Source organism: Pimephales promelas, chromosome 4 (genome assembly GCF_988280905.1).
Source record: "Pimephales promelas chromosome 4, fPimPro1.hap1.1, whole genome shotgun sequence".
Lineage (NCBI taxonomy): Eukaryota > Metazoa > Chordata > Actinopteri > Cypriniformes > Leuciscidae > Pimephales > Pimephales promelas.
This window is the reverse complement of record NC_142772.1, coordinates 7,805,131-7,826,791: the sequence shown is the minus strand read 5'-3', so window position 1 is coordinate 7,826,791 and position 21,661 is coordinate 7,805,131. Positions and strand designations below refer to the sequence as shown.

The following is a 21,661-nucleotide window of genomic DNA, read 5'->3' as shown; positions in this document are numbered from 1 at the left end:
GGCGCAAATGGTGTCATTTCCTTGACCTATCTATGACCTCGATGGCCACTAGCTCAGCTTTTCACATCCCCTGTGGTCTCAACACATCTGCACATTAGCATAATTGCCGGTTGCCATAGCAACCCCAGCACAACACTTATAGGTCCCGAGCCCCTCACTCTCGTCAGTGGACATGAGCTAACAGAAAGTGATTGCAGGCACCCTCACCCTCAGGGCACTGCAATAACACTGTAAAGAGACCTGAGTGCAGCATCAGTCCTGCACTTCACACAAAGACTCAAGCAGTGGTGCTTCTTCACAGCTGAACACACTCATGATATGTTTTCACACACTGTTGTGGCGGTCTTTTGTCCTGTTGGCACAGTTACCAGCCCCTGGGAGATCTGTTTGTGTAGCGGGACACTGTCAGCTTAAGTTTTTCTTTTAATACATGAATGTTCTATTTATTACAACATGCACCAAAAGTACATTTTTAAAAGAGGACCTATTATGCTTTTTTAAAGGTCTGAAAAGTTACAAAGCAAAAAATCATTCTAAAAGGTGTTATTCTCTATATCGGTGTGCACTGTTTCAGAACTCCCCCTTGTAGTCTTGAGTTTTCTTCTGGGAAAGGCCTGTTTAAAGAGCCCCTATCATGGTTTTTTGAAAATGACTGTTCATATGGTGTGGAATATAGCTCTAAGGGAATGAAAACATCCTGCAAAGATTTATATCTGAAAGTGCACCGTATATAAAGTTATTGTCTTTCAAAAGTGAGAGTTGACTCTGAGTCTATGAAATGAATTGTTTTTGAAACGAGTCATTAGCTGTTACATCGTGACGTAGAGACATACTGGCCACGCCCAGTTACTGCGCGCGCAGACGGAAGTGTAAACTTGAAGTCTACACATTCAAATACTTCATCATAGCATCATGTCGATAAGACGCTGTGTTCTACAATGCAAAGATAGTTCAGCCACTTTGTTTTCATTTACCAGGGACGAGCATGTGAAGAATCGGTGGTTAGAGTTCATATTTGCAACGATACCACAACAGTATAGCCCGATTGTGTTCTCATCATTTTATTGACGAATAATGTTAGTTCAAAAACATAAATGAATTCAAATGTGGATTCGCAAGCGGTTGTTCCTGAAGGAGGGCTCAGTAACTTACTTACCCAGTGTATATGGATCAGCTTCCTCCTTCGAATCACAACCTGTAAGTATTATTAGAAATAGTTGCTTTTATGGGTTTTAAACAGTTTTGTTGCGTCGGGCGTGAGGCAGTATGTGTGTGTGTGTGTGTAAGTTACGCTCAGCGTGGCTTCTAGGTCTCCAATGTCAATTTTTTTTTTAAATATGTGAAATGTTTGTCGCTGTTATTGGAGTTGTCATAAAGAATAGAGCGTCTTGTAGTACTGCAGTGCTTTATCAATATGTTTATTATGCTAACAAACAATAACTGACTGGGTCTGTTATCTGACCAATCACCGCCGATTAGCGTCACGCAAAGGAGTGGTTTGGAAAAATGAGTCGTACGAATCATTTGGGAGTCGGTGAGCAAATCAGTTAAAAATAAATGCATATTACAAGACAAATAAAGTGTTTTTTATCCTTGCATGCATGTTAAACTGTTTTTGGGAACTCCTAAAACAAAAATAGGAACATTTCAAATGCTATGATAGGGGCTCTTTAAGTTGCATTAGTGTGTTGAAACTCGTGGTTATGGTAAGGTAAGTGACATTTCTCGAAGCACTCGAACCAGTAACAACACACTGGTCCAGCTAACCAATCAGAACACACTGAGCTTTTCAGAAGGAGGGGCTAGAGACTATTAGCCTGACTACGTCAGACTTCCTAATTTCGCTAATTTCATTTCTCTCCTGTAGTCAGTCTGAGATAGCAGCCTATCTTTCAGTTTTCCACAGGTCTTCGGACGGCCGACCAATCAACGAACAGAGGGCGGGCTGAGAGCCATGATGTAGACGCTAAGCGCCGAGTTTTACATTGTAGGTCAGAGAAATCGAAAACCGAAACGACCGCGGAAATGGAAAACAAGTCACGGGATGCATGAATGCACCTTTCGTTTCCAGTCCTTCTGGTCTTTTCTAGCAAAAATAAGTTTAGAGGCCGTTATTGTACCGTGGATGCGTAACCTGCAATAATCTGCAAAAGTCGTTTACATCCATGTTCACTCCGGTATTTTGCTCGCATCATCAAGTGTTTAGCTACATAGACGGTGGGCCGAGGGGAGATTTCGTGTTTTCAGACGATCTGTGGGGATGGATAACCCAGTTTTTATATATATAACCATTACACTTTTCAACAAAACAAATAAAAATGGTTGCCACTCACATATTTTGCACATTACTATAATATCTGTAACTTTCTCCAGGTTATTTTCCCGGCGAATAGAGCAGGCATGCATGACGCTGTCTGTGCACATCTTTTCGAGAAGTGATTTTAGCCCAGGAAAGATTGAACTTGTTAACTCATTTTGCCCACTTATGTAACAGTGAATGTACACAATGTGAATGTAGAGGTAACGTTATGCATTCTCACTGTTTTATTTTATGTAACCATAAGTTAAGTTACCGTTCTGGGGTGCGTTTCCCGTACAACGACGTAGTTTGCTGATTCACTACCATAGTACGATGCATCGTTGGAAAAATCAACTAGCTAGTCACGACTGTTTCCCGAAACCCACTGTCGCAAAGTATGGTTCAACCACGTTGGTTTCGCACGTGGTGGAGTAATAATACTTTTAAGGGAACTGTTTGAGATCCAATTAACGTTAGATCTGTTTTATATAAATTACAGACATGTCATCTGAGGAATATTTCTAATTGTTCTCAGTTGTTTTGCTTTATTACCAGACTCATTATTTGGCTCGTTCTTACATAGTAGAGCAGGTTCGCACATGCGCACTCTTCAAACACGTTACTTCCAATCTTTTGACAAACTAAAAGACGTAAATTACATCTGTATGTATTCTAAATAAAAGACACCGGTTGTACTGAATGTCAGCTTGCTTATTTTGCTCAAGATAAGGATTTATTACCTTCAAATGTGATGCAATATAGAAACGATGCCTCTAACCACAGGTCGAGAGCTGTCGTTCAAACCATACAACTTTGCGATGCTGTTTGCGAGTCGAAACAACGACTCGTTGAACTATGCTGATATTGATAACGATGGAACTTGCGACCATAGTTGGCAAACGATGCTTTGGGGAAACGCACCCCAGATTTCATACATTTGATCCATGGTATTGCTTGGGCATACATCAACATCAAAAAAAACCATAGACATCTACAGCAGGCTACATCGTTAAAATAGCTTAAATTATAAAGTTATGAAACTTTACTTTGCCCTTAGCCAAAACAATTTGCCAAGGAACAAATTGCAGATTAATGAGACCAAATATCGCCCGTTAGATATACACAAGACGAATTATATATCACGTTTAACCACTAGACATCAGAGCCAGTGGCAAACGCCCGAAGCTTTACAGTGGAAGTTTGATCATAGATTTGAGTTCGATGCATGATGTCGGTGGTTCGATACGGCTGTGTCGGCACATAACATACGTCATAAATAAACTTATCTGATTGGCTTACGGGTAACCAATGATTTAAATCTTCAGAGAAGTGCCGCCTAGCGAAAGAGAAAAAAGTTCTCTATTATGCCATTCAAGACTCTGTCTACGAAGCAAAGTGAAGTAGCAGAGTCTGGTATTACCAGGCTGAGAGACTATAGCGTTAATGATATATTGAAAAGAGAGGTGCTGCAACAATGTAAAGAATGTGAAATTTTTTCTTTTGTTTTAACCGTGAAGAATGTAAACCTATTGTAATAGACCCTAAAAACAAAATCAAGACACTCTAAAAGGGTATAATATGGCCTCATTAAAATAAAGGGGATTTCAACAGCAATAGAAGAACCATTTTTGGTTCCCCAAAGAACCTTTCAGTGAACATGTTTCTACTTTAAAGAACCTTTTGTGGAATAAAAAGTTTCCATGGATGTTAAAGGCTCTTAATGGATTCATAGATGCCAATAAAAAGCTTAATTTTTAAAAGTGTAGTCATACTATATTTCAGACCTTTATTTAGTCAAATGATAGCGTTATGCGAAAAACAGATCTCTTAAATCTCATGCATGGTTTCACGCTCAAATGTGTTACAATTCTTGACAGACTGACAGCGTAGTGAGGAACCTGTTAACTCTGTGTATTCTAAGCGCACACTGCGGTTATGTCATCTGTCACTGTAAATTATCAAGCTCTTTAAACTGGGTTGATTCTGATTGGCTGACAATGTTTTTATCATTTATCAGCTTGAAAAAATTGTTCTGAAAGTGATTCCAATGATATTGTTATCGTAATATGATCTATGCTATGTTATGAAAACAATGTAATGATGTATGTGTTGTGTAAAGTTACTCAAAACTATGGTATATTGTTGTCTTTTTCCCTTTCATTGCCATTGGACTGTTATGCTTTGCATAATTTTATTGGTAATTCCTTTTTAGTTTGGATTTTGGTTCAGATTGAAATAATGTAAGTTGACCAGTGTTTATTGTTATAATTTTTTTTTATCTTTTGACAAAAACAAAATTGTCATGGCAACCCGTGACATTCTACTCTGAGCTATCCTAGAATTGACAACACTATCATCGCCGAAATGAATCTGCAGCAGTCAGGTGGTGCAAGTCACTTTAAGTTAAATTCATTATTCAGTCCCTCCAGGATTTCGCGATGTCGCGATCGCAACTATTAACGCAACTTCAACAAATCCACGTGAATTCAGTGCGCCTTGCAATTTTGAAAAATCACCGCAACTTTTCTGCAACTTTGACGAATCATCGCGCCGCGGTCTCCTGCAAAGCGTCGTCATACGTCAGCAAACTCACTTGTTTTGTTCAGAAGACGCAGCAGATGTGGACTGCCAACGTCTCACATTTAGGCTACCTACAAAAATAAAAGAAAAGGCCAATGTTGCCAACTTAGTCTTTGTCGCTATAATTAGTGATATAAAAAAGCGACTAGAGAAAAATCTAGCGGCTTTTTGGACAAACCTCAGTAACCAAATGTTGCCAGCACAATCCTGCGAGCGCGAGGTTTGCTTTCTCCCTGCCGTCACACCTCTCTCTGCGTCCCTGTTCAGTGAACGGCTGCAGTAGAGGAGCAGCACGGCAGCTGACAGACGCGAATGAGCAGTGTTGTTTCCACGGACTTATCACTTATCTGCTTCTCTTTTGTTTTATATTTAACGAATTGAGTTTGACCATTTTATTTTCCTTTCTTTTCTTGTGTTTATCACTTGTAATAGGCTACTCACTATCACAGTGCATTAGTTCACCCAGTTCCCGAACTCTCTCAATTCAGAAAATTTTACACATTAAAAATAGCTAGCCGACTCGTTCTATTATCTGACAAAAAAAAAAAAAAGCAAATGAGAACAGCTTTATTGGATATGCGGCTATATGATATTATATTAGCTATATTAAAATACATTATCAAACATTTGGTTTTTCCACCATTTAACTTTAGTGGCTATTCCTAAAACTGTATTTTGCACTTTATTAGTATTGGCATCTTTCAACATAAATGCTGCTTAATGTTTGTGAGGTTCTGCACATTGACTTTTTTGCAGGTGCAGATCTTGTTTAAAAAAAAAAAAGAAGCTTAGTTTGTTAGGTTTTGCTGTGTCTTTAAATCGTTTGTTTTGCCTTTTATGGTTACTAATGGTTAGTTAGTTTGTTCAAAGTGTGTGACTTTGTCTCTTAAGTCAATTCTGGACTACAATAGAGCAGATGCAGATGATGAACAGTGTTTTCTGTGGGACATAGTCCCTTTGGGGTGGACTTTGGACTTTTCTCTCTTAGTAAACCTATAACATGCACAAAAAAATATAACACAATAAAGGAAAGGGGAAAAGCCAAAAATCATAATATGGGCATTTTAAGTAAAAATCTATCTATCTTTGCCGTTTTAACCTATAAAAACATGCAGAAGAACATCGCAACTTTTATCGCAACTTTTTAAAAAAGCGGCCGCAACATCAGGCATTTTAGGCCGCAACAATCACAAAAAAGGCCCGCGAAATCCTGGAGGGACTGATTATTATTGTAACGTTATGTGCTTTGAGATAGTGCTGTGTTGAAAAAAACGATTTACCAATTCTGAATCGATTTTCGTATTAATTTCTAAAGATCGATTCGTAACTCAGAGAATCGATTTATTAATAGGCCTACATTTTCCCCGTGAACTTTAACTTGCCGCGACTCGTAGATGTGCGCATTAAAAGCTTTCACTTAGCGCGCACATTGTTACGACAATGGACTTTGATTCATTAAACCGTTCATTCAACGAACACGTTCAAAAAAAGCAGATTCAATGTAATAGATGTAATGAAACAACTTCAAGGTGTTAATTATTTTAACTTTGAGTTCCACTCAGCTGAGCAGCAATGCGTCGCATGGGCAAATGGCATTGATTTATATCCCCGCGGCTTCCTCGTGCTGTGGGATGCTGATCAGCGCTGCTACTGACGCGCATTTTTGGTAAATGTAAATACCCGTAACGTGAACGTTAAAAGGATGATTCGACGACTATTTCGCGTTCCTTTGACACGGCACGGCAAGCTTTCCACGAATACATATGACTTCAAAGACAGACGCAGGTAATCGCACGCGCTCTGCCAATATCTTTCATTCACTGTCTGTGCGAAGCCTAGGCTACACATCACCACGATAAACGGTCTCGTTATCATTATGAACTTGTCTAACATTCAATACACATGCATGAAGAAGTTCTAAACAAGAAGGGTATAGCCTTATAAAAAACGTTAAAGGGTTAGTTCACCCAAAAATGAAAATTAAGTCATTAATTACTCACCCCCATGCTGTACCAACCCCGTAAGACCTTCGTTCGTCTTCGGAACACAAATAAAGATATTTTTGATTAAATTTGAGAGCTGTATAACTACCACATTGGCTCCTAAGGGACTGCCTCTTGACGGCCCAGAAAGTCAATGAAGAAAATGTTTAAATATCCCAAGTGACTACCGTGACTCAACTATATGTTTATCAAGCGACGAGAATACTTTTTGTGCGAAAAAACAAACAAAAATAACGAGTTTATTCGACTATTCCTTTTCTTCCTTGTAGGCCAGAAACGAGACTTCCTTAGATTTCCACGACGCATGCGCGAGAACTGAACTGAAGTAGCTCTGAAGTAGTGTAAGCAGATCGCAATTCTCGCGCATGCGTCATGGAAATCTAAGGAAGTCTCGTTTCTGGCCTACAAGGAAGAAAAGGAATAGTCGAATAAACTCGTTATTTTTGTTTGTTTTTTCGCACAAAAAGTATTCTCGTCGCTTGATAAACATATAGTTGAGTCATGGTAGTCACTTGGGATATTTAAACATTTTCTTCATTGACTTTCTGGGCCGTCAAGAGGCAGTCCCTTAGGAGCCAATGTGGTAGTTATACAGCTCTCAAATTTAATCAAAAATATCTTTATTTGTGTTCCGAAGACGAACGAAGGTCTTACGGGGTTGGTACAGCATGGGGGTGAGTAATTAATGACTTAATTTTCATTTTTGGGTGAACTAACCCTTTAATATCACGGTTCCTGCGGTTACTTGCAATCCTCCTGCTAAAATAGCCTACCTCTGCGTCCTCTGTCGTCTACACCAGTGCAAGTTAGTGAAAGCAGTTGTATCAACACGGAAGGGGGATTGTTCTTTACAACAATCAATAATACATTAATTTGCAGTTGAATGTCTATAATAATAGTATCAATATGTTGCATAACTACAGTCCTGTAATTCAGGTAAACAGCTGGAAAAAAATACTTTTTTCAAAAACAATTATCTAAATCTAGAAGATCGGATCGAATCGAATAATGATAATCGATTCAAGATCTTGAGAATCGGAATCGAATCGATTCTTGAAATTTGAATCGAAACCCAGCTCTACTTTGAGACTCAAGGTAGTTTAATGCCATCTCTCGTTAAGCTTTGCAGTCTCTGCTGTGTGTGTGTGTGTTCATGTGTTTTGGAAGAGGTGCGGCTTTAGAGAGCGCTCTAAAGGAAGGGTGCGTTCTTATGCTTTCAAAGCTAGTTTGCTATTGCTAGCCTCTCTGAAATTGCCTACCCTACCTTTAAATGTACAGACTGATCTCATGAAATGGCGTGTGTATGACACGCCAATTCGTATTTCCATTTTTGGCATGCTATCAACACGCTTAAACGCTTTTCAGTGTGTTTATGAATGCCGTTTTACAATACTGTATATAAATCCCTAAACCTACCCGTCACTGGGGTTAATAGCATTTATGAGTCTTCCCCTACCATCCTAGGAAAAATAATTTCGCTCCCCAGATGTAGATCTACATTTTGCTTCGTTTCGCTCGGAGATTTAACGGCGTGTACATACACGCGGAACCACTCGGACATTCAACGACGTAAACATACACGCATCCACGTGGATAGCTCAAAATGCGTATAGATGTGTGTTCACGCAAATGTCATGTTGAAATGGATTACTGGTATTTTTGGGGGAGAGTTCAGTTTTATGAGGAGGTGTTTAGTTTTCCATCTCACTGCAATGAAACTGGCCAACTAATGAGATTGATGCCTTTGGTCACATGCTCAGAGCTGGCGCTCAGGTTTACAGCATTATGGACAGTGAACAGTCAAAAAAAGGATTTTAGTTCTCTTTGTTCAGTTTCATTAATTAAAATGAGCATATACAACACAATCCTTCATAGAAGTGATTCCAGCTTAATTTCATTAAATGTAATCAATGTAATCTTTTAAAAATTTGGTTTACCAAATTTTTTTTAAAATTGAGTCAACATGAATATTTTTCGTTCGTCTTAAACGGATGTCACTCAAAAAGATGAATTTTGGCCTTTTGTTAAAATAATTAATTAAAATAAGCAAAAGTAACATGATTGTTTAATATTGTCACAACTTAATTTATTTGTGTTCAATCAACCTAATTCATTTGTGTGAAATCTACATGAATCATTGTTGTTGACATCTAACTGGGCAGTGGATCTGTAGTTCCCAGCATGCTTTGCAAGGGACTGCATTAAGAGGGTCAATTTATGGGAAAAGTTTTCAGTAAATGGAAAGATGTTAGTTAATGTTAGTGTTTTATTCAGTTATGTTAGAAACTTAGAGTACTTTCTGTAATGTTTTTGAATTTTGTGGTTACCATTATGCAGAAAAGTGGTGACTGTGTTTAGGTCAGTATTGTGTTCACACTCTATATTACACTATATGTGCTTTAAACCTCCTCTTCAGGCTGTGGGTAGTCAGTATGCACTATGCGTAAACCTCACTCACAGTCCTGCACAAGTAATATAATATTACTATGTAAAAAATAGTTTAAAAGTGTCTATCATTAGAAGTGACCATAGAGTCAAAATAAGTAAAATTATAATGTTGGTGAATTAAGGCAGGACAAAACTAAATGTAGTTAACCTGACAAAACTTTATCTAGTAGGAATGACTAAATTCATTTAAATTCATACAACAAGATTACAACAAATTATTTCAAACTAATTTAAGTTTGTTGGAAAAATTTAATTCAATTTTGTGGAAAACCTTTCCTTAATTTATTTAAGTTTGTTCAACAGATTATTTTTTTTGAGTGAATAGCAGAGGAAGAATCCGGAACCGGCTCTCTTGTCTCTCTACTCTTAAGGTGATGATACACAGGGCAACTTTTTGAGCAATGTTGCTGGGCAATGTTGGCATCAACGGGCAACCAGATGAGACACAGGGCCGATCTAAACGATCAAAATCATCCAGATAGACATGTATTGCCCATTTTCAATGGGAAATTGCTCAAGAAACAATCATTTGGCAAGATTGGCTAGCAACATTGCTCAAAAGTTGCCCGGTGTATCATCATCTTTAGTGTTAGAAATGGAAATGTGCATGCCGCTGCCATTTTGTGCTGCTGTATTTCTGTTTCTCTGTAAGCGCCACTTACCGTCAAAGCATTTTCCCCCTGCAGATATCGATAACGGCTCATTTTGGTAAATGAGATGATAACTCGGTAGTGAGTGATTGAGTCCTTTTTGGGAATTTGTTCAACCAATGAACTGAAAACAGCTGTCTCAAAAGTATGATTCACTCACTCTATATAACAGGAGGTTGTCTATTTATTATCTACATTATTTTGTGTTGTCTTTCACATGTGTTGTCGTGGGGCTGTGGATCTAGCAGTGGGGCAACTGGGGTGCTACAGAGTCACAATGATATCTATAGAAATAACTTTCACTCATAACTTTCACTCCTCGCAGTGTCATGTTGAGAATTGAAACTGACTGAGATGAAATCTTTTTGGTTTTTCCAGAGGCCTTCACAGAGAAGCACAGCCCTCAGACTGCCCACAATCTGCTCCAGGAGGAGGTCGCACGTGCCGAAGAACAGTCTGAGGTGATTTAAAAGTCCTTTAAATCCTCTATATCTCCAGAAACTCTTTCTGTGTCTTTTATGCTCAGTCCCCTCAGTACAGTAAAATTTTGACATGTTGTTTTTTAGCATTGAATGCACTTTTGAATGAACATGCCCTGTTCACTGAACCAGAACAAAGCAGAGTGAAAGCCTGACAAAAGTGCAGAAAGTCTTTACTCTACATGACACTATCCTTGTTTACACTGAACCGCTCTGAATATAAGGGTGACGTGAAGGTGAAAATCCACTCTAAAAATCCACTAACCTCTACACTACTTACAAAGATGGATCTGTGATCTAATCAATGATTTAAAGCATCGACAGCCTGTGTGTCATAAATAAGAGATGAGGCTAACACATCAGAGCTGATGTCATGTCTCCAGTACTGTGGTTTGTCCCAGAAGTGGAAAACCAGCACTCCCAACATTTCATTAAGAACATTTCTCCTCACATGGTGTAAGATTATTTTTCCTGCTACTGTTGATATACAGTGTATAACTAAACCTATACACTGTAAAAAAAAATATTTTCAAGATTTGTTATCACAACATATTTTCTTTTGTCAAATCAACTTAAATAATTTATTTAGTTTAGATAACTTAAAAATTAATCTCCATTGTATTAACTCACTTTTTCCAGTTCAAGCAGGTTACTTCCTTTTTTAAGTTAAACCAACAATATTTTTTTACAGTGTTCTAGGTGAATTTTAGTGTAATGTCATCATGCATTTGCTAGATTGGTTGCGTATTGGCCCAAGTCATACTATACAAGTCTCAATATTATTCCCTTCTTCAATATAAACTGTAAAAAAAAAAATATTTTCAAGATTTGTTATCACATTTCTTTCTTTTGTCAAATCAACTTAAATAATTTATTTAGTTGAGATAACTTATTATTGTGAGTTTCTGATGATTAAATCAATCTCCTTAATTGTATTAACTCAGTTTTTCCAGTTCAGTCAACTTAAAATTTTAAGGCAACCAGGTTACTTACTTTTTTAAGTTGAACCAACAATATGTTTTACAGTGTATGATACTTCTTTTTTGTTTTTGCCCACCAGGCAAAAAATGCATTTCTGATTTCTTAAAGTAATAGTACTCAAGAGGTTGCTTTATTTGAGCTGTAGCACAGGAACAGGACAAGTTTGAAGTAATAGACTGTACAAATTGTTCAATATGAATACAACAGTTGTTCTAATATCAGCCCTCGCGGTCTCAGAAGCATGAAAATGGTTTCATCTGTTTGTATGGATATAATTACATTTTGCCTTACAATGTCTGTGTATCCCTGTTTTTCATCCATGAGCTCATGTTCCTTGTTAACGTTCATTACTAGTGTTGGGAAATCAGGCTTGTTTGCACATATCGATTCCTTTGAACAGTTTCTATTATTTAGGTAAAAAAAAAAAAAAGGATTCAGGTATTTGTTGCAAATTACTACTGTTCAAAAGTTCGGGGTTTGTGAGAATTGTTTGTTTTATGAAAAAAGTCTATTTATTTGAGTAAAAATACAGTAAAATAATATGTATTATTGAGAAATATCATTACAACTTAGATGAGTTGTTTTCTATTTTAATATATTTTAAAATGTTACCTTTTCCTGTGATGGCAATGCTGACTTGTTAGTCTTCGGTGTCACATGATCCTTCAAAAATCATTTTAATATGCATATTTGGTTTTTTGAGGAAACCATGATGCATTTTTTCAGGTTTTTTTTGATGAAAAGAAATCTTTCGTAACAATGATAATTAACTATAATTAACAAAAAGCAAGGCAAAAAAATAGTTTCTTTGTGTTTTAGTAAAAGGCTATTTATTAAACCTGTTTCACATGCAGATCAATGAGTTAGCGAGTTGTTGACTCAAAACTATGCGTTTGAATGGATTCATGGGAAAAAAAATTGACTCGGTGGAACGATTTCTCCACAAATTGAACATGGCTAATCATTACGTGATATGTTAGCATCATAGACTATTCAACAAAGGGCTTAAAACAGCTCAGCACAACATGTGCCATTGGAAAATACTTCTTAGATGTGTTCTCTTGTTGTTGTCTCAGCCACCCACAGCTGTGTCTGATTGAGCTACGTTGGATTATCCATCCCTAAGCTGTAAACAAGCACTGTGTCTTCCACCTCACACAGGCCCGATCGATAGCTCTGTGACTTTGTCATTAATGCCCCTGCCGTCATGATTGATGATCTCACTCCGTCGTAAGTAAGCTGTACGGAGAGCCAGCCTTCAGAAGGACCCGGGCCGTGCCAGATAAAGTATCAGACTGACACGTGTGTTTAAAGCTGTGGATTCCCACAGGACTTGCATATTCTATTAGTCAGGAAAAGGACTGACAGCAACCGTTCAGACTGCTCTTATATGAAACTATAAAATTTTAATGATGCCTTGATTGAGGAGTTATAAAGAGTTAATAAACAGCAGGAGAACACACAAAACACTTTAAGACCATTAAGACAAACAGACATGATTTAAAAACATTGTTTGGGATACTTAGTGTTCATGCAATAGTAATTTTACTTTTGATTACACTTGGAAACCCCACTGAGGTAAGGCATCATTACTGTTGCTCATGCTTGAGCGATTTCAACAACCCCCTGACCCTAAGTAATAACTTGTAATGTAGTGTTTGCCATGTTTGTTTGTTTAGAAAGATGTGCTATGACTACGCTATCTCACGACCAATTCGTACGAATTCGACGAATGATTAAAAAGTGTCTAATTTGTACGACCTCACTCGTACGAATTTGTACGATTTGTCTAAACCCACATGATAGGTAGGTTTAGGGGCGGGGTAAGGGGTAGGTCATTCGTACGAATTCATACGAATTGGCCAATTCGTAAAATATGTACGATTTAGCAAAATCGTACTAATTCGTACGAGTGAGGTCGCATAAATTGTTACGAATTAGCCACTTTTTAATCATTCGTCGCATTCGTACGATTTGGTCGTGAGATCGGGTTGGCTATGACCATTTTTATTTGACTTTTGCCTGCCAGACATTTAAACGAGTGAAAAAAATCCCATAGACTTGGATTGAAATGGGAATTTGGGCCAAAAACAAAGTTTTTTTCATCCCAAAGGTGCTCGATTGCAGGGGTATTCAATTATAATTTGAGAACATCCAGTTACACAAAAGTCCTTAGTGGGAAAAGTCCAGATATTGTTATAGTACAGCATAGTAAAGACCGTATTTGTCCGTACTATTATTTGAGATCAGTTGTTTTCAGGACTATTATTACATTTTTTAAAAGAGATGCATTTCAAGGACATAATTGTACAGGCTGTACTTGCTGTTCTTGCTGCATCAAGAAAAAAAAATAGGAAATTACAGTAAAACTAAAAGTATTTAACAAATAGGTACACTTACAAAAATATACTGCACATTTGTGACGACAGCATATCTGAGCAAAAGTGGCTGCATAGTAATCTGTATGCAAAAAAGTTACTGTTGTAGATGCATTGGGCATTTCATTAAATTGAATAAATAATAGTAAGTGCACATATATTAGAGAACAAAGAAGGAGTCCAATAGAGGGAAAAATCTGACTGCACAGACTTTTTTCCATGCATGCACCACTCACTCTGTACCTCGCATCAATGACTGATGAGAAAAATTACACTTTTTTTCTCCTACCAATACTTTGAACTGTGGGGAAAAATGGTGTGAGTGCAATTCTAAGACAGTGGTGCAGCTGTTCATTGCTAAGCTTGGTGTGGTTCTAGGTGTTAATAATGTAAAGAGTTGAGAATGCTGAGTCAGTATGTGGAACCAAACATGGTCAGGATGTGTAATATCACTTTAGTTAGAACGGAAATCACCTGCCGGCACCATATTTCGCCACAAAGTGGCAGGGTCACAAATACCAACCTGCTCTTTCAAAGCCACACTTTCTTGCAGTTCAGTCAACTTCTTTTGTAGTGAATGCAACATTTGCCCATCTGAAGATCTGTTTTGCTTCCTCTGGAAACTTATTTTTTGACCAAGAAGGGGTTCTGTATGATTACCAGCATTTTCCTTCAAGAACAAAATCATCAAATTTAGGTTCTGTATGAAGCTTGCATGGTAGGTCATATATTTCTCTCCCTGGGTTTGCTCCAAAAGTTTGGGGAAGTGGACAAGTTCACCTTGGAGATCAGTCTTGAAAATCACTAATTTCTTCTGGAAATTCCGGTCCGTTATTATCAAATCATATATTGTGTTGTTCTATCCCTCCAGCTCAATGTTGAGCTCATTAAGATGTGATGTAATGTTTGCCACAAAATGCAGTTTGCATCTTCTCCACATCTTCCAAAAACTCTTTTCAGTCTTTTGCTCTGATAGGAAAGCTTTGTTCTCTTCCCAAACAGCCCAATAGCGCTCCAAAACCTGAGCCAACTCATCATAGTCATCATAGACATCATCCAAATGATGACAGAGACCTTGACTTCAGATTTATCCCTCTTTTTGTCTGTACTTATAGAGAGCGAGACATTGCGCTGGTTTCGATCCCGTTTGAAAGCTGACTAAAATGATTTTATTGATATTGTTTAATGCTGTTCAGTACGTATTGGTCTGGACTCGGACTGCGGCCCACCATTTGAATATGAATGCTCTATTGGATCGAGATCTGGACACTGTGAAGTCATTTGAGGATGGTGAACTCATTGTCATGTTCAATAAAACAGTTTGATATGATCTGAGCTTTGTGACATGATGATTTTATCCTGCTGGAACTAGAAGTAGGGCACACTGGGTAGAAGATGGGTACACTGTGGTCATGGTCAGCAACAATACTCTGTGGTGTTTAAACGATGCTCAACTGGTACTAAAGGGCCAAAAGTGTGCCAGGAAAATATACCCAGACCATTACACCAGCAGTAGCTTGAACCGTTGATATAAGGCAGGATGGATCCATGCTTTCATGGTGTTTAGACCAAATTCTGACCTTTCATCTGAATACCACAGCAGAAATTGAGACTCATCAGATCAGGCAACGTTCTTCCAATCTTCTGTTATCCAATTTTGGTTAGCCTGTGGGAATTGTACCCTCAGGCCCCGTCCACACTACTGCGTTTTCGTTTAAAAGCGGAGACCTTTTGCTACGTTTGCACCTCCCGTCCAGACAAAAACGGAAAAAACGAAAGACCTAAAACGGAGAAGTTTAGGAACGCTGCAGCTATGTTTTGCGTTTTGAATCTCCGGAGGGCGTTTTAGTAGCCTGGATGCCAGCCCGAACTCCGCCCACAACATTTTTTGGTCGGGAAGTTCAGTCTGGACTCGATCCATTGAGGAGTACTTATGATCAGGCAAATAACGTTCAGGCCAATCAAATTGCCAGGGCGGGCTTTATACGATGATGGACAGGTGATCTGCAGGGACGTAATCATCACGTTATCAAAGAGCGCTTAACTGGTTTCCTTCAAAGATGACTGCAGCTGGAGAATTGAGATGTATTATAGATTCCGCTGTCGCGTCTGTTGTGAAATAAATCGACAGCGCATTCATGTTAATAGACAAACAGAAAACTGCAATCAAGGCATTTGTCGATCGGAAAGATATTTTTGCCGTCCTTCCTACATGATTCGGCGAAAGTGTAACTTATCAGCTGGCTCTGACGGTCGTTAAGAAGATTGGGACGTAATGAAAATCCTGTGGTCGTTGTGGTTTCTCCTTTGGTCGCACTCATGGAGGATCAAGTAAAAGAAGCAACACTCGTTATTTAACTTCTAAAATAAGTAAGTTCTGTAGTTGACAACTGTGCTATGCAAAGTAGTTGACTTACTGCGTTGCTCTGATTGGTCGTAGGTCTACCGACTATCCACTTGAGTGCTGAGTTTTTTTTTTCCTGGTTCGGTTAAGACACGCCTCATAATCAAAGCCCCATGGAGCAGTTTCAGGTATAAAGAAGTATATGAGTATAACGAAGTCAGGCTAGCATTTTAGTGTAGACGGGACAAAACGGAGGACTTTAGAAGCGATGACTCATAGGCTCACGCTCGGCTCTATGATTGGGTGTCATCAGTCATGACGTGTCCTTCCCTGATTCGTCAGCAACCGTTTACACTGGCACGCGCATGCCCAGTGTTGGTGAATGGTAGTGCTGTAGCGGCGCGTCGATGACGTCGATGATTCGACGTCAAAATTGAAATTGCTTCTTTATTTATTATTTTTTGTATGTTCCCGGCGGTACAGCTTGCCACACACACGTGGGAGACCGAAACATTGCAGATGTTACAAAACAACTAGAAGTGAATGTGCTATCCATTAAATGAATCACACACAGTAAACAAACCCTTAAGAAAAAAAACTTCGCAATTTAGACGCGCAAACTGGGTGCCGGTGTGGTGAGACGTACAAGCTCGGGCAGATTCGGCTTGAAGCGGTTCCCGGACGCGGCGCCGGGCGCGCTGTGACAAAAAAAGGCGTACACAAAGCCAGCCACAGTCTTCCTGGTCTTGCGCACCTAACGGGTCATTTTTGCCGTGCGCACATCCGCGCTCGTGCGGACGTGTCGAGTATAAACAAGGCTTTACTCCGTGTCAGTACGCGCTCTGATCAGTAGGTGAACTCCGCCTCCGACTCCGCTTCCCTCCTCAGCTGATATTAATATTTAAACATTCTCTATGATAAAAAATGTTTGTAAAAAATATTTTAATAACACAGTTTTGGCGGTTGTAGAGTTATGATGGTGTTCAAATACATAACGTTAGCCAGCTTATAGTATCTTGATTCAGTATGCTAGTATTTATTTGAGATATTGTTTTTTTATTAATTGAGCAGCAGAAAAAATATTCTTTATATTAGTCGTCCAATTTGTCATTAGATTAGTCGACTAAACGATAAAATAATCGCCCAACTAATCGTTTAGTTAATAATCATTTACCCCAGCCCTAGTGAATGGTCACGTGATCCGCGTTTTCGGTCATTTTAATGTGGATGGATCAATTCTAATACGCAGATAAAACGCTGGTGTGGACGGAGATTGTATTCTTTTTAATTCTCCGTTTTTAAACGAAAACGTAGTAATGTGGATGAGGCCTTAGATTCCTGCTCTCATCTGACAGGACTGGCACCAGTGTGTCTTCTGCTGCTGTAGCCCATCTGCTTCAAGATTTGATGTGTTGTGCGTTCAGAGATGCTCTTCTGCAGACCTCGATTGTAATGAATGGTTATTTGAGTTACTGTTGCCTTTCTATCAGCATAAATCAGTCTGGCTATTCTCCTCTGACCTCTGGCATCAACATGTAATTTTTACCCACACAACTGCAACTCACTGGATACCTTCTCTTTCTTGGACCATTCTCTGTAAACCCTAGAGATTTGTTGTGTGTGAAAATCCCAGTAGATCGGCAGTTTCTGAAATACTCACACCAGCTAATCTGGCACAAACAACCCTGTTCAAAGTCACTTAAATCCTTTCTTTTGCTCAGTTTGAACTTCAGAAGATCATCTTGATGCCATGTCTACATGCCTAAATGAGTTGCTACAAAACCATGTACCTAGTAAAGCTGTGAGTGTGTGTATTGTATATTACATTGTATATATAATTCTTTATTTATTTTAGTTTTAATTTTCTAAATTAAAAATTTTGCTTTATTTAAAATAGCATAAAGTTTTAAAGTTTTAGATCTAGTAAACAGTTACAACACTTCCTAGATCACCCATAGCAACCTCATGTTAACATGCTAAAAACAGTCAGAACATCTAAGTAAACGAATGACGACGGTATTAAGTTTTACTTCTGAAAATGTACAAATCACTTTTCACGAGATTCACACTTGCATACAATAGACCCCTTTTCAGTTGGTAAACATGGTGACGTTTTTTTGTAGGCGGAGATTAGGTGGAGGCAGAACGATCCCTCTGGCCGCTTCACTAACGCTAGTTAGCAAGGATTGTTAGCTTGTTTTTTAACAATGACTGTAGAAAATCCGATTTTATCTTAATGTGTAAGGTCACTCAGTGTCCAGGACCCCGATTGTTATTTCCAAAAGTTATCTTTAACGGACGGAACCAGATTGGCCGACCCGTAGCCGTCTACACGCTCACTCAATGCATGGACGACCTGACAGGATTAATGTTACGTTACCTCGGGTGAGTGGCCTGACTTCTACACCTACCTTATAGAGAAACCGATCATCAACGAAAATCTTTAGATGCCTATATGGTCCTGTACAAGACTTGTGTCTATGATCCACAGTTCTGCCGAGCCAGCGCCGAGACGACAACAATATAAAGAGTGACATTACAGTGCGATTTTAATGATGTGAATACTTTATAGAAATAAAAATTCCAGATACAGCATATTCATTTTTCACCAATTCTTGCACCAAACAACACAACAAGATGACATTTAATAATAGTAACAATAATTTAAGCTCCTTATTATGTAGCCGAATCTGTGCTGGTTTGTATTGGCCGCCTCCAGTTTTCTCTTTGTTTTGCCTCCAGCTAGCGCCGTGACGTAACTGTGACGTCAGCGCAAAAGGGGTCTATTAGAGGTAGTGTAGTTTAATGCGTTTTTAGCAGGTAGGAGGCCTCCGAGCTCGAAATTTGTCCCGAACCCAGAGTACTCCCCCAGTGTATGTAAATGGTTAGGACTAGAAGACTGGAGAAGGGGTGGTGGAGGGATGCTGCTAAACTGTCAATGCCTCATGTCATTGATTGCTGAGTGCTCTTCACCCGTGTTAATTATCTGAACGTGCTTTCTCGAACTTTATTAAAATATTTATATTTTCTAAAAGGACAAGAGGAATTTAGAAGACTTATATTTGTATTCATGCAATAGCTTTTGGATCCTTTTACTTTATATTTGTGGAATGGTAGCTTTATCTGCAATTCTAAAATGCCAGTGGGACATAGATGCGGTAGGACATCTTATTGCGGATCCTTATTTATTCATTTATTTGAGTCACACATTGCAAGTTTTTGTCCTATACTGATGTGTACTTTGCCAAGGGCAGTGTCTTAAAAGACTTTATTGTTCTGTCTGCGAGTGCATTTAGGCGGTGGGTTTTTGCAGACGAGACTTGTTAATTATTCAATCCCCCGTACTGAGACAGACAGAGTGCAGACACCTGCCCCTTCCACCAGAGGCTTCAGTAGACACATGAGCTCATGTTAAATTTATCCTGCGATTCGTTTGAGCAGACATCATGTTTGTGCGTTAAACTCTACAATGTAAAAAAAAAAAACCTTTTTATGGTTTTAGAGAGGATTTGGGAACTTTTATGCTGGTCATGATGAGGTTCACGAAAAAAATTCAAATAAATAAATAAATAAATAAATAGGCCGAACTTAAAACTGAAATGTGCAACTCTTTCTATTCAGTGCAGTTCAAAGGCTGCAAAAATAAAAGCTTGAAAATGTTAAAAGCTTTAGGTTTTGAACCTTTGATAGTGAAGAATTTAAGACATAATGGTCTAAATATTAGCATTGCCACATTTAGTGTAAAATAAAATTATTATTATAATGATCTAATATTCATTTTCATTTTAAAATACAATTATAATTTACAACACTAGTATATTTCGGTCTCTTTTTATCATTTTATCAATAATTATTATTATTATTATTATATGCAATTTGATTGGGTTTCTAAAACACTGAGGTTGGTCTTGCAGCCTTATATAAGAATAATTTTAAAATAAAAACAAATCAGAATATAAGTACTAAAAAAGATTTAAAAACATTAACCAACATACGAATGTGCTGTTGAATTATGAAAATATTTACATTCTGGTTTCCCTAGAGCTAGACCATTTTAAACCTGCAAAGACCAGCATTACTTTTTGAAGTTTTTAATGGTTTAAGCTTTAATCAGACTGCTTGAGATTATGCCACTAAAAGTCATTTTAAGGTTCATATTAGGTGTAAAAATAACTTGTTTTATGCAGCTGGGCTTTGACATTTGTCTTGGAACATGATGAGTCAAAAAGACAACTGCGTCACACTTGTTATGAATCCGGCTTGACTTCCCGCCCTCTAAAACCTGTTTATTTGTCATTTGACCTTCACAGGAGTTGCTGGAGAGATTCATGGAGGGCCACGTGCCCCTGGAGGAATTCCTTGATTCTTTTCAAAGCCACAGGAAGACGTACCATATCCGCCGCGCTCAAACCGAGAAGCTCCAGGAGTTCAACAGACCCGACAGGAAAGCGAAGAAACGGGAGGAGGAGAAGAGGGAGGAGGAACAGAAGGATTCCCGTCCCAACGGCATCAGCGCTCACCACGGCCCTCCTCGTGTCTTCCAGCTCAGATACGGTCTGACCCCGGCCATCCTGCTGCCTCTTTCCCCTTCCTCGGCTTCAGTCCTTCCTCCTCTGGACTCGCGCTCATGCCACCCGCAGGTCTCAGGGCCTGGCGCTCCTCACTCCTGCCCCGGCCAGCCCGTTGGCCTGAGAGTAATAGGACAGTTACCCGGCTGGCCGGTGAGGCCGGTTCGATTGCAACAGCTGTACAGGCCCAGTCCCCATCAGTCCGAGCCTCCGTGTCGATAACGCTCAGCACCGCGAATTTGACGTGAAAGCAAAAGTCCACAATTTACGCAAAGACCACGTGAAGCCTTCATCGAGTCGATATATAATACTGATGCTGCCATGAAATCAAACTAGGGCTACACAATTAATCGCAATGAAACCACACGCGATTTTCCAAAGGCTGCAATTATTTCATGCGCGGCTTGTCAGTGCAGCAAATTCCAGCTCCACCTGAACACCAGAGGGCGCTCTCAGACACGCCAAATATGCCCCGCCGCAGAAGTACGATCGGGCATCATCGCTGTAGCTGAATAAACAGCATACACTAGACGTCACCTTGGGGTTCTATGCATGCGTCACAACAGCCGCCATCTTGGAACAGTGGTCTTGTCATAGGAAGTAGGTAATGCTGCTATCTCTGCCGTTGGAACGAACCAAAAAAACGGGAAAAATCGCATTCATGATGATTTATGGGGATTTTATTTCCGTTAGACCTGTGTCTACATTGACGCTGATGCATTTGGAGGGGGAGTTTCAAGATGGCGGCTCTATTGACGCATTCGTTCCAATGAACTGCCGTAGCCAAGGTGACGTCTGGTGTATATGTCTATGAATAAACAGAAGATTGAATTGCTTTGATTGATTAAACATGACTAATCAACACACGCCTGCCTTATTCTGTGTAAGAAGTCATATCATCTCAGAAGAACGCTCAACATGAAGTGAGTTT

General features: G+C 39.0%; 1 protein-coding gene across 1 annotated transcript in view; it reads left to right on the top strand.

Annotated features, from left to right (window-relative positions):
• The window catches only part of vps37d (VPS37D subunit of ESCRT-I), a 50,993-nt gene extending 29,642 nt beyond the window's left edge, over positions 1–21,351 (top strand). Inside the window, exons 3-4 of the mRNA XM_039662098.2 lie at positions 10,359–10,441; positions 20,473–21,351. Coding sequence (XP_039518032.1) covers positions 10,359–10,441; positions 20,473–20,952 — 563 coding nt within the window. The 3' untranslated portion in view covers positions 20,953–21,351. The remainder of the gene's footprint in view (positions 1–10,358; positions 10,442–20,472) is intronic.
• The last annotated feature ends 310 nt before the right edge of the window (positions 21,352–21,661 follow it).